This window comes from Thalassophryne amazonica, chromosome 7, assembly GCF_902500255.1.
Source record: "Thalassophryne amazonica chromosome 7, fThaAma1.1, whole genome shotgun sequence".
NCBI lineage: Eukaryota > Metazoa > Chordata > Actinopteri > Batrachoidiformes > Batrachoididae > Thalassophryne > Thalassophryne amazonica.
The window spans coordinates 74,349,792-74,364,402 of NC_047109.1; the positions used below are offsets into that span (position 1 = coordinate 74,349,792).

Sequence of the window (14,611 nt, forward strand, 5' to 3'; positions counted from 1 at the left end):
TCTTCCAGTTTTCAGATGATGGAGGCCACTGTGCTCATTGGGACCTTCAAAGCAGCAGAAATATTTTGTACCGTTCCCCAGATTTATACCTTTAGACCATCCTGTCTCTGAGGTCTACAGACAATTCCTTTGACTTCATGCTTGGTTTGTGCTCTGACATGCACTGTAAACTGTGGGACCTTATATGTAGACAGGTGTGTGTCTTTAAATTGACCCCAGGTGGAGTGTAATAAAGCTGTAGAAACATCTCAAGGATGATAAGTGGAAACAGGATGCACCCAAGCTCAATTTTTAATTTTGAGCTTCATGGCAAAGGTTGTGAATACTTATGTACATGTGATTTCTTGATCTATCTTGGATGGTAGCATGAGTTGCTCCAAAACCTGGATGTACCTTTCAGCACTGATGGTGCCATCACAGATATGTAAGTTGCCCATGCCATGGGCACTAACACCCCCCCATACCATCACAGATGCTGGCTATTGAACTTTGCGCTGGTAACAATGTGGATGGTCTTTTTCCTCTTTTGTCCAGAGGACACGACGTCCATGATTTCCAAAAACAATTTGAAATGTGGACTCATCAGACCACAATACACTTTTCCACTTTTGCGACTGTCCATTTCAAATGAAGTCAGCCCAGGGAAGGTGGCAGCGTTTCTGTATGGCTTTTGCTTTGCATGGTAGAGTTTTAACTTGCACTTGTAGATGTAGCAACGAACTGTGTTAACTGACAATGGTTTTCTGAAGTGTTCCTGAGCCCACACGGTAAGATCCTTTACACAATGATGTCAGTTTTTAATGCAGTACTGCCTGAGGGATTGAAAGTCACGGGCATTCAGTGTTGGTTTTCGGCCTTGCCACTTAAGTGTAGAAAGTTCTCCAGATTCTCTGAATCTTTTGATTATATTATGGACTGTAGATGCTGGAATCCCCAAATTCCTTGCAATTGAACGTTGAGAAACATTGTTCTTAAACTGTTGGATTATTTTTTCATGCAGTTGTTCACAAAGTGGTGATCCTCACCCCATCTTTGCTTGTGAATGGCTGAGCCTTTTGGGGATGCTCCTTGTATACCCAATCATGACACTCACCTGTTTCCAATTAGGTGTTTATCAACTTTCCCAGTCTTTTTTTGCCCCATCCCAGCCATGCCCTCATCTCAGGTCCCACTCGGAAAAGGCCCTCCTCAGAAGGTGGTCTGTGCAGGAGACAGGCGGTGATAATGTGGTTAGCAGTCTGTTCAGGCTTCCCGCACTCACACGCTGCACTATCTGTTAGGCCCCACTTCTTCTTGGACGCTTTGAAGCAGCCGATCACTGTGCGCAGGCGGTTCAGGAGGGTCCATTGCCGGCGAGGTAGGTCTTCTCCTTCTACGCCATCTCCAGGATCCGGGACATAATGGTGTAGACATGTATGTCCTGCCGACTCCCACTCCTGCTTCCATGCCACCACCAGCCAGGCTTTGGTTGTCAGATCCTCCGAGATGGAAGTAAGCATCTCTTGCACGGCCTGGTTGTATGGGTGGTGGGACTTGAGTCTGCTTGGAGGTGTCGCCATGGTTGTGATGTCATGGAGGAGGTGCCAATCATGTTCCTGGGCTTTCCTTGTCAGGGCTAGGGTAGCAGCCTCTCGCCATAGGCCGGCTGGCACCATCTCTGCTAGGACTGGCAGGTATAACACTGGGGTGGGTTTCAGGCAGCCAGTTATGATCCGGAGGGCATTGTTAATGGCTGCATCGACCTTCTTAACATGTGGGCTTCTGCTCCAGGCTGGGACACAGTACTTGGCTGGAGAGAATACAAGAGCTTGTGTGGAGATATGTAGTACCTTGGCAGAGGCCCCCAGGTTGTGCCAGCAAGGCAACGGATGAGTGAGACCCTTGCTGTTACTTTGGCACTCACTTCCTCCAGATGTTGCTTGTAGCTACATTGTCCTGTCCAAGCGTATGCCCGGGTACTTTGGGGCCTGCTGGAACTCCAGGGGTTTGTTGTCCACGGAGATCTCCAGTTTCCTTGTTGCTTATCCTCATTGTATGCTCTTTTAACATGGTGGAAAAAGTGAAGTACCGTGAATACTTTCTGGATGCGCTGTACGATCAGTTTCCAGTTTTGACCAGGACAATCACATCCACAATTCTTTAAGAGTTGTCATTGAACTCTTGAAAGCTTCCCTTGCTAGCTTGCTGCATCTGCTATCACTTTGTTTTGCAGTGAGTCTTCTGTAGTCAAAATCACCATATCAGCAACTGAATATATCTTAAACTTCATTCACATCAACCATTAAGAAATGCAGACAGTATGGCACTGTATGGTCAATCTGTCTGGAGTAGTCAGTTCTCAAAAAATGAGCGGCTGCAATAAGGATACAAGTGAGGGAAGCCACCAAGACACTCATGAAAACTCAAGGAGCTATGGGCTTCTGTGGTTGTGATGGGAGAAACTGTGCACAGAGTAACTTTTGTGTTTGGCATCACCAGTCACAGCTTCACAGTTATGTGAAACAGACAAGGATTTTAGCACAAGAAAACAGATCATGTCTAAGATTGCATCTCCCATGTGCCTTCTGGCAAACTGTAGGTGAATTTTCAACTCTTCTTTTAAGAAAAGCTTTTATGTCTCACTCCAGCATGACACTGCATAACTGTTGTCAAAAGTTGCTCTATGCACAGTTTCTCCAACAGACAATGTTTGCTCTGTGCAGAGTTTCTGCAACAGACTATAGTTCCTGTATGCACGGTTTTGTCTATCACAGCCACGGGAGCTTATCGCTCTTTCGGTGTTGACATGGTTGTCTTGTGGCTTTTCTCACTCGTCTACTTTTTGCACCATCTCTCAGTTTCAATTTCCTGATTCTTTGGTGCACAGAGGCAAAACTACAAAAATTATGTCACTGTCCAACTATTTATGAACCTGATTGTACATATTGCTGACTGATTTAAATTAACTCCAAATGTTATCACATCCATCCCTTGACTTGTATTTAAAATATAAATAAAAGTGTGTTTTATTTATTTAACCTTTATTTAACCAGGTTAGTCTCATTGAGATCAAGATGTCTTTTGCAAGAGAGACCTGGTGACAGGGTTTTCTATATATTAGCAATATGATTATCAAATATTAATGTCTTTACTTTGATTATTAATGTCTTTACTTTGATGTACTGTCTTTGATCTTGTCTTTGATTCTGTTCTCTATTTTCATATATACATATATGCATGTGTGAGAGTTCACGTACCATTACTCTTTTAATGAATCACTTATTGTTAAAGCAATCATATACACTGAACTCTTCAAATAATCATTACAACTGCTTACACTGGAAAGTGAACAGATGATCTTTGGCTTAGTGAATGTGCAGACTGTTTTGCTAAAGCTATGTTTTTGCTAAGCGCAGATGTGCATCTTTAATTAACGGGTCAGCCTTGAGGGAAGAGCGGTGTGACCGGCACACTGGTTCAGGGCTGAACGTTGTTATGGGAAGGCTAGGAGACTGAAGACTCAAAGCCATAACAGTTTTCATATCGACATGAGACCAGACTCTGTCTTTTACTTGTTTTGTATTATTGACGCCCCTATATGCTTGTATATGTAACTTTATTTCAATAAATATGAGAGGCAGATGGGCGGGGCCCTTCAGAGCTGACAGGATGGTCGTTAGCAGAGGTTGATGCTTGTTTGCTCTCTCCTGATCAGGAAAAAGAAATTCAGTGTCTCCTGCATGATTATTTTCTGTGTTAACTGAGTTGTTCTGTTCAGGTCCAACTCTGACACCTGGACAATTAGAAAGTTTCCAATTCACCTAACCTGCATGTCGTTGTGTGTATATATACTTGTGTTGACTTCTATTGCACTGAATTTTTACTTTTGTGTAAGGTTGGAATGACTCATTGTAATAGTTGACTATGACTAGCAAGTACCCTACTACTACTACTACAACTATTTTCTACTAGTTGGTTAATTTAATTAACTTTAAGAGAAAATCATTCTGAAAAATCATTTGTGTCCAATAACTCTTTCAGTGGTTTATGCTTACATCTTCAATGTTTTTTACAGGGAGAAGCTAATCTGTACAGGTCCACCGTGGGATTGATTTAAGGGCTTTGAATAGATATCTCATGATGATGTCCAATGGTACCAGAAACATTGTCTGCATATTAATAACATGTCCTCTTTTTGCATTTGCTATTTTGCAACTTTGTTATTTAAATGAAGTAAATTTGAGAGTGTTACTCCTAAGATTGGAACTTTATTTACTATCAAAATTAGTTAATGACTAGTAGTACCCAACTAGTCATCCCAACCCTACTTTCACATCTTATTTTCAGTGTAGTCTTTCTAAAGTATTTGCTTTGACACTTTGCTCATCCACTTATTGAGAAGTGAGATAGGTTTGAATGATGCGATGTTGGCGGCATGGCCACTTAGTGGTTAGCACTGCTGCCTCAGAGCAAGAAGGTTGTGGGATCACTTCCCAGCCTTTTTGTGTGGAGTTTGCATGTTCTTCCTGTGTCTGTGTGGTTTTCCTCTGTGCACCCTGTTTCCTCCTACAATCAAAAACATGCTTATTTAGGGTCGACTCCTGTCTCTGGCCCTGACCAAGGCAGAGTCTGTACATCTGCAGTTGGTCCCCGGGTGCCGGACTGTGACTGCTCATTGCTCCTAGTGGTTGGATTGTGTCTAACTGTAATTAGGATTGGTTAAATGCAGAGGACACACTTTTTGTTCTATGTATGTATATATGTACAATGACAATAAAAGGCTCTATTATTATTATTATTATTATTATTATTTCTTCAGAAAATCACTAGTGTGCACCTTGCTGGCATCAGTTGGTGTGTATATGGTGACATCACTGTAAAGCACGTTTAGTTTCTGATTCAGATGGAAAAACATTTTGCTCACTTTAGTGGAGCAGATAAGTATGACTTTTGGCCAGAATTGTTCACTTGGTGATACAAGCATCAGATTTGGCATGAATGTTCTTCATAAATCAGTGTTTGAGAAAAAGTGCTGGTCACTTGAAAATCCAATATGGCGGCCAGGTAGGGGTCAATGAAGAATTACACAGGGGTCAAAATTTTAAAACGCTCCAATCATATTGAAAACTATAACACATTATTTGCTTGATCATAAATATTTCAAAAAGGTATAGTTTGGACTATCTATGGCTGAATGGAGTTATGGGGTAAAAACAGCAAGTTTGTACAGGGGGTCAAACGTTAAAGTTGCTCCAATTTTTGTAAAATGTGATGCAAATTATTGGTTTGAGATAATAGGATTTTAAAAAGGAATACTTTGCACCATGTGTCATGCTCAGTTGTCACGTTACAGGGTAGTATATGTCACATGACAATGTACGTTGACATTGTTTGACCTTTACTTTGCAAACCAAGCATTCTGCACAGTCAACACTATTCCATTTGTTAGTCCTATTAGATAGCCATAGATAGTCCAAACTATACCTTTTTGCAATCTTTGTGATGAGACACAATGTGGTTTATCGGAGCATTTTTAATTTTGACCCCTGTATAATTCGTCATTGACCCCTACCTGGCCGCCATATTGTATTTTCAAGTGGCCAGCACTTTTTTCCTCAAACACTGAATTATGAAGAACATTCATGCCAAATCTGATGCTTGTATCACCATGTGAAGGATTGTTTCAGTTACTAATTATGTTCCTTGCAACCCGGTCTCATGGCATATGATAGTACGTGACTGCTGCACTTTGGTCACTAGGTGGCGGTGTTTCTGTCTCTCTCTTCAGCGGACTGTGGCGCGCGCGATTTGCGGCTGCGCAGAAAGTGAGTCGGCAGTCAAACCCGGATGTAACCAACGCCTAAGAAGTGCGAAGAGAAAACGGTGAGTACTTTCGTTAAAAGTCTGAATTCCTTAATTGTAATTAAGTACACAGATTAAGAAATGTGTGAGTAGCGGTCAGTAACCGTATGAAGTTAACACGGAGCGGACACACTTGGTTTTTTGTTGTTTTGGCAGGTGAATGTAGAAGTTGGTCGCCTCGCAGTGTTAAAGTTGTGATTTTGGCTGTCGTCTCCGTTAATAAAGTTAATGTAGCTGTCAATGATCTTTCTTACTATGTGGGTATTTTATTGTTTCCCTTTATAAAGTGAGATGTAGTTAGCAGTGACCTGACTTTTAACTTTGTTTGGACACAAACGGTTTGTTTCAAGCCGTGAACTCTGAGGTCAGAAGTTTCAATTCTTATTTTATCCCACGAGTTCAGCGGCACAAAGAAAATTACTTTAACATAATGAGTCAGAGACGAGCTTTTTTTTTTTAATCATCTTTCTGTGTGTTAAAGCTGTCATGTTGCAATGCGGAAGTAACTCGCTCTCATCAATATTTACATGCAACAACAAGCCCATAGTAACTCAGTCCATCTCAGCAAAGAAACTTCTATCGTTGCTTAGTTAGTGACTTATGACTACTGTCATACAGCCAGTTCATATTTCTACTTCAACAGCTATTTGCAAAGGGTAATTGTCAAGACAGTACCAAAAAAAAAAAAAAAGATTCAGTTTGGTGGAAGGAGTTGCACTAAATATGTATTTCTAAAACATCTTAATTCAAATGGATTATTTTCATAGCATCAGTTAAAGGCCAGTCCTCTAATACCATACATCTGTAATTTTTCCAATAATGAGGTATGATCATAGTATTAAATTCTTTCTGTAAATCAAAACAGTGTATTGCTGCTTCTCTATTGCATTTGTAACTTATTCCACAAAGTCTGTTAAAGCCAAAGAAGTTGTTCAGTGTTTTTTTTTCTGTAACCATACTGCTGTTTAAGTATAAGATCTTTTTCTATAAAATCGCTCAACTCTTTACAAATATTTTTTCCAGAATTTATGTATTTCCCCAAACTTCAATGCTGTAAGTCATATAAGGGGAAGGTAATGAGTGATAACAATGAAACCGATGCTGGGGGAGAAAGTATTGTACTTTGTACAAGATAGCAATAACTTTTGATATTTTGGACTCAATATGTTTTATGACTTTTCCACCAGAGCTTATCATCAACAAAAACTCCAAGAAATTTAGTTTGAGATACAATTTCAATTCCGTTCAACAATAATTTACTGCTTACATTTCTAGGCTTATTTCCAAATATAATGCACTTAGTTTTACCAAAATGAAGTGATCATTTATTAGAGTCAAACCAATATTTAAATTTTTGCAGTTCCCTCTCCACCAAGTCCGAGAGCTGTCTCAAATTATCCCCACTACCAATCACAGTTGTATCATCAGCAAACAAAATACAACTCAAAGACTTAGAAACCAAACCTATATCATTAATATACAACAAAAACAATAATGGCCCGAGGACTGACCCCTGGGGCACCCCACATGTAATCCTCAAAAATTACAATTTTATCCCACCAAGATGAACACACTGATATCTATTACGTAAATAGCTAACTATCCAGTTAAAGGCCATTCCTCTAATACCATACATCTGTAATTTTTCCAATAATAAGGTATGATCATAGTATCAAATGTTTTCTGTAAATAAAAAAAAAAAACAAAAAAAAAAAAACGAACAGTGTATTGCTGCTTCCCTATTGCATTTGTAACTTTTTCCACAAAGTCTATTAAAGCCAAAGAAGTTGTTTGACTTTTTTTTTTCTGTAACCATACTGCTGTTCATTAAGTATATGATCTTTTTCTAAAAAATCGTTCAACTCTTTACAAATACTTTTTCCATAATTTCAGAAAACTGTGGTAACAAAGAGATTGGCCTATAATTTGAGAAAACATGTTTATCACCAAATTTAAACAGTAGTATCACCTTAGCAATTTTCATTCTGGAGGGAAATTTCCCAGTCATGAGTGACAGATTACAAATATATGTTAAAGGTTTGATAATACAGTCAATAACGTTCTTAATCAAAACCATATCAAAGCTATCTATCAGTGGATTTTACTCAGATATATTCAGAGACAAATGCATTACAACCAGCATGTACAATATTTGCTGCCTTTGTCCTTAAATAGGGCCACCTGTTTGTGCAATGCAAATGCAAGCACTGCTTTTTTTTAACACTCTATTTTTTTTTCTTCTTCTTCACTTTCTGAAAAGTAATAACAAATTTGATAAATTTTTCCATCATGTTTTGATTTGGAATAGAATGTACACTCTTCCCAAAGCATTTGCGTTTGGAAATAAAAGCTATTATAAGGATTTTGAACTTTATTCACTTTGTTGAACATACTGCTATAATTTTTAACACAACTGTATAAAATAAAAGTATCTCAAAATATTAGAATATTTCATACTCGGCTAAACGTCATGTATTCAAGTATTCCAGAAAGGGCTGAGAGGGTGCAGGTTTTCTTTGCATCCACTGACTCCAGCAGATTTTTTGAGCAGATGGGATGAGTTCATCATCAGCTTCCTTTATTTGGCTTTGATCACAGTTTTCATCGACAGGGTGTAGAGCAAATTTAAAATGTGGCTTTTGCAAAAAAGCTGCACTCCAGTCCAGAGCCTGGTTTTTCACAGACTGTGTTCACATTGACACGCAGCCTGACTGACTGAGGATTAGGCCTGCTGCCTTCGCTTATAATCCGGGAAATATTCAAAACATTTAACAACATGAAAAAAAACGGGAAATTACCCAGGAAAATAGAGAAAACCCTAAATTTGACAAGCTGTGTGATGGTGCAGTGAAATTATGCCATTGCTTAGAGAGAACCCTGGACTATTGATGTTTAAAAGTGCAGAAGTACTTTTTATCCTATTAATTGATAAAATAATCAATGCTTGATTTAAAAATATTAGATAGCTGAAGCCCTAGTTAAAAATAATAGCAGTGTGTTTAAAAAGTGAATCAAGCTCAAATTCCTTATAATATAATTCCTGTGGTGTCCACGTTCTCTGCTACAAGCCTTTTTCTTGTTACGTTGTGCGTCTGTTTTTTATATATATATATATATATATATATATATATATATATATAGTGTTGGTCATACATGTGTGTACACTATTACAGATGCAGACTATAAAATGTGTCGTGGTAGGGGATGGTGCAGTAGGAAAGACTTGTCTACTCATCTCTTATACAACCAACAAGTTCCCTTCAGAATATGTGCCTACGGTAAGAGGTGCTCCTTCTTAATGGCGGCGTTGTGCCAAAACATACAAGTTGCAGAACTAAATTACATAGTACCACAGTTGAAAGTAAATATCTGACATTCTGCTTTTTGCCATGTTGCTTTTTTTTTTTCTTCTCTACTTTTTCAAAAGGTTTTTGACAATTATGCAGTGACAGTGATGATTGGAGGAGAACCCTATACACTCGGACTTTTCGACACAGCCGGTAAAAAATATATGCGTTAATCTTCTGCTCCGTCTCATTCCTGTCACTCTTCTAACTTGGGAAAAATGTAGTCATTCCCATTTTTCTTTATGTTTGTTCCTCTCAGGTCAGGAGGATTATGACAGGCTGCGTCCTCTCAGCTACCCACAGACAGATGTATTCCTTGTGTGTTTCTCTGTCGTCTCTCCCTCCTCATTTGAGAATGTCAAGGAGAAGGTCAGTGCTGTAATCATCAATTTATGGTTGTTTTCCATTTTCTTCCACGTGTCTCTGGTTTTTTTTTGTCCATTTTAAAGCATTGGAGATCATTGTAGATGAACAGCCTGTAATTTTTTGCACCTGCGTATAAGTTTTCCCCTCTCCAATCAACTTTTTAATCAAACTACGCTGTTCTTCTGAACAGTGTCTTGAACGTCCCATTTTCCTCAGGCTTTCAAAGAGAAAAGCATGTTCAACAGGTGCTGGCTTCATCCTTAAAAAGGGGACACCTGATTCACACCTGTTTGTTCCACAAAATTGACGAACTCACTGACTGAACGCCACACTACTGTTATTGTGAACACCCCCTTTTCTACTTTTTTTTATTAATAGCCCAATTTCATAGCCTAACTCAGAAGTTTTTGCTCGCCTGAATTCTGGTATAGTCCAGTTCAACAATTGCACAGACAGATCCAGTTGATACTGGAGAATGATTGTGCCATGGGGCACACTCTGTTTTCTGCAAAATTTCAGTGGGAGTTAAAGCATGTTATTTGAGATTGAGATCAATATATGGCAATGCCCCTGTCTCTCAGTAGCATAGATTGAAGGTTCAGGACTGGCTAGTGCAGGGGTGGCCAAGTTCAGTCCTCAAGAGCCACATTCCTGACACTCTTAGTTGTCTCCCTGCTCCAACACACCTGAATCCAATGAAAGACTTGTTAGCAGACTTTTAATGAGCCTTTCACTGGATTCAGGTGTGTTGGAGCAGGGAGACAACTAAGAGTGTCAGGAATGTGGCTCTCGAGGACCGAACTTGGCCACCCCTGGGCTAGTGGGATGTTTTTCACCTTGCCTCACCGAACTTGGCCACCCCTGGGCTAGTGGGATGTTTTTCACCTTGCCTCAACTGCAGGAATATACACTGAACAAAAAATATAAATGCAACACTTTTGTTTTTGCTCCCTTTTTGCATGAGCTTGACTCAAAGATCTAAAACAGTTTCTATATACACAAAAGACATATTTCTCTCAAATATTGTTTACAAATCTGTCTAAATCTGTTTGTGAGCACTTCTCCTTTGCCGAGATAATCCATCCCACCTCACAGGTGTGGCATATCAAGATGCTGATCAGACAGCATAATTATTGCACAGGTGTGCCTTAGGCTGGCCACAATAAAAGGCCACTCTAAAATGTGCAGTTTTGCTTTAATGCTTTGAGTTCAGGTCATGAAAAATGGGAGTGAAAAAAGTGTTGCATTTATATTTTTGTTCAGTGTATTTTCTGTAGGTGTCATTTTGATTGAGTTATTGTGATACTTTGAACTGAGAAACTGATTAAAGTTCAAGGACTTGCAGTCTCTGATAGTTAAATGTATCTCAGTGATTGGCTGTCAGAAGTTTCTTCACAGACATAAAGCAAAACTACCTTCTTAAATCTTCAAATCCCCCCCCCCCCCCCCCCCCCACCCACCGCAACAGTGGGTTCCAGAGATTTTGCACCACTGCCCACGCACACCCTTCCTGTTAGTGGGTACTCAGGTGGATCTGCGAGATGACAGCAATACAGTTGAGAAGTTGGCAAAGAATAAACAGCGCCCCCTAACTGCTGAGAGTGGAGAAAAGCTGGCACGTGAACTCAAAGCTGTCAAATATGTGGAGTGTTCTGCTCTCACACAGGTATGTAGCAATGAAACTTTAAAATAAAACCTCCCAGATTTCCGGGTTTTGAAGGCAAGCCTGTGTTTTGTTTGGGAAAATTTAGGTGAACATGTCACATTTGCTCAATGCCATGTTTAAATATCATGCTAACATATTACAAGATAACAGTCTGCATCTTTCCTTTGTGTGAGATTTGTTGCTCAGATAAATTTTGAGGATAAGCACCCCCCACACACTCACACTCTTACACTGTCGGTAGTTGGAAAGTGAGCTGCCCTCTCTCTTGTTAGTCACATAGAGTTCCATGCATCAGAACAAGGTACAAGAGTTAGATGGATGCTTCATGCCTTCTCAGTCTTTCAGTTTGTTCGTCTAAGTGTGAAGATTGGTATAATACCTCAAAACAAAAATTTGGGGTGGTATATAGGAATCATTGTTATTTATCAATACACTTTTGAATGTTTGTAAAGTCTGGTACCACCATGTACAAAACTGGTTACTGTATTTCTGGACTATATGTTGCACAGGAGTATTGGCCGCATTTGTTCAAAAATATGCCATGAAGAGGAAGAAACCCCAAGTCCCATCTGCCTATGAGTCATATTTATTTTTGAAAGGAAACGCCATGTTATCAAGCAGAAGTTAACAGGCTAATTAATGTTATTGTAAGCGGCACAAAGAACTTGAACAAACAGCTTCTTGTCAGTTATGAACTAAACGTGTGCACATTACTTCTCTAAATGTAAATAAACTTTTTGATTTATTGTACACTTCTAAATCACTATAGCTATGGCCTTACTGTAGCCTAGCCATCCTCCTCATTGTTGTCCCGCTGTCCCACAAAGTGGAAACAAATGGAGTACCGCGTAGTGTGAGTGGTATTCCCTCTTTTTATTCAAGAATGTGCAGTATGAAAGTTATTCCCGGTCTTTATTCAAGACTCTGCCCTTTCAGTTTCAAAGCATGATTAATTTTGTTTGTTCTCTAAGGCCCAGTACATCCTCCTCATTGGCATCCGGGTTAGTGCTGCATTACCGCCACCTTCTGCTCTGAAGTGCAGATCAGCCAGAACCTCATTCACATCAGTCTACAGACGCAGCTTGTCATGCGTGCAGACGATCCTATCTTGTGGCTGTGTAGATGATGATTCATTTGTCTGGAACAGCCAAAAAAATTTACTTGCTTGTCTGGAACAGCCAAAAAAGTAAAAAAATTGTGACATTGTCCAGAAAATACACAAGTTAAAATATCATTACTATCTTTGTTGCACAGCAGTTAACAAGAAGTTGTGTGGTTCAGAGTCCACCACGCCCATTTTCTTTGTACACCTGGAATTATTACAGGATGGGCATCAGGTGGAAAACCTGTGCCAAAACACCTCGCATATCCATACCAGGAGAAGTAAAAATAATATTTTCATACAGGAACAGGATAAGTTCATGATTATGCTACAAGTTGATGTACTTCATAAATATAGGTTGGAATTTATTCAACAAAAAATTCCTGAAAGTTATTCTTCACATTGTTGTACATGCTGTATTTTCAAAGTTCTGGAGCAGTCACTACGACTAATAACAACAACGTCTGTGCTGTTTGTCCACCCAGCTGTAAATGGGTACTGGCTATGGCTGGGGAAGTGATCTGCATCCCATCCAGAGGCAGTTGTAGGTTTCATGCTATGGAATCTGGGGATAAGCACTGGAACCAACAGGCCTCAGGGCTTGTGTACAACTTATCTCTGCTTTCATCGCTGGGTATTGGTTGGGTCCGAATACACAGTTTAACTCAAAGCAACATGGTACCTGTGGGTTCTCACAGGCAGTATTCCATATTTTGCTGACTCACTCTTTCTTTTCTTCACCCAGAAAGGGCTAAAGAATGTATTTGATGAGGCCATTCTGGCAGCCCTGGAGCCTCCCGAGACCAAACCCAAGAAACGGTGTGTTCTGTTATAGACAAAGACCAACAGTAAGAGGTATAAAGGTCAAGTGAATCAAAACATTAGAAAGATCAATGGCCTTTATTTATTGTTAGAAAAGGACAAAACAGTTGATGGTGTATGAAATGCCATTGAGTCTAACACATGTACACTGACTGTGCCTTCAATGTAAAGTTTGAAAGAGGCGGATTTAGTGGTTAGCACTGTTGCCTCACAGCAAGAAGGTCACGGGATCGATTCCCACCTGTGGCCTTTCTGTGTGGAGTTTGCATGTTCTCCCTGTGTTTGCGTGGGTTTCCTCCGGGTGCTCCGGTTTCCTCCCACATTTAAAGACATGCAGGTTAGGTGAATTGGATTGTAATAATTACTCAGGTCTCCCTTCCAAAAGAGATCTCAATGGGACTAACCTGGTTAAATAAAAATAATAATAATAATGTTAAGTGGTGCTGTATGCACTTTCTTTTCTGACCCCTTGGGTTTATCAGGAACTCCAAGCATTTTAATATCACTCCAAACAATACTGTCTGTCTGTAATGGTGACTTTATTCCAACTGCATTTTCACTTATTTTGTTTCTGCAGGATGTATGAAATTGTATTTTATTTTTCTTCTGTTTATATTAATTCTGTGACCTTGTTTTTGAGGAACGTTCATTTTAAAACTTGAGTTTTTATTTTGTCCAGGTTTTTTTGATAGATGACACATGTTGAGTGATTGATAATATAACAAACTGTAATATTTTGAATAGTTTCTCATCTTGTGAGGTGACATTTAATAATTCATGGGTGTTTGTAATCAATATTTGTAATAAAAATTGTTTAACCAAATGTAAGGGGAGAAGCTCCCTCGTTTGTGTGCTTATTTGGAGAGGAAAACGGTATTTCAATCACTTTGAGAGAAGCAGTAATATTTGACCAAATGTCTTGTTTGCAGTCTCATTTTGCCTCATTGGGTATCTGTACATTAAAGCTGTACAGCCTTTGAAATTTTGCCAAGCTGACAGTTTAGTTTCTACTGAAATCCAACAAATCCATGGCAAATATTGTTTCTTCCTTCAAATGCTGTTATGCAAACAGACTACAGGAGGAAGTGCATCTGCATATGTGAGTTTTTGAGATTACCTTTGCCCCAAGCCACTTCTGTGATGGACGTGCACGTCAACATCCCTAAGATGTCTTGTAAATCACTTCAAAGGTGTTATCTGGTTACAAAAACAACATTTTTAGATTTAGAAGTGTTTATTTCTTACTAACCTTTACAAAATATATGAGAAACGGATTTTTACAGAAATACAGCTGTATCTGAGCATTTTCCATTTTGGTTTACTTTGTTCGAGAGTTCCGCTAGCTGACATCACGCTGCCTTTCTCTGCTTTGACTGGCTCTTGCCACGTCCTTCCCAGCATCCTCACACAGATTGAGGGAAGCCCCCATGGGATCTATGACGTCATTACAAAATGTAGTTCGTGGCA

The 14,611-nt window shown here is 39.4% G+C and overlaps 1 protein-coding gene across 1 annotated transcript; it reads left to right on the forward strand.

Annotated features, from left to right (window-relative positions):
* Nucleotides 1-5,772: 5,772 nt before the first annotated feature.
* On the forward strand, nucleotides 5,773-13,967 carry cdc42l (cell division cycle 42, like). The gene is made up of 6 exons (XM_034174495.1): nucleotides 5,773-5,862; nucleotides 9,015-9,119; nucleotides 9,269-9,341; nucleotides 9,448-9,557; nucleotides 11,023-11,220; nucleotides 13,068-13,967. The coding sequence occupies exons 2-6, from the start codon at nucleotides 9,015-9,017 to the stop codon at nucleotides 13,155-13,157; spliced, it is 576 nt and encodes a 191-aa protein (XP_034030386.1). The 5' UTR covers nucleotides 5,773-5,862; the 3' UTR covers nucleotides 13,158-13,967.
* Nucleotides 13,968-14,611: the final 644 nt, after the last annotated feature.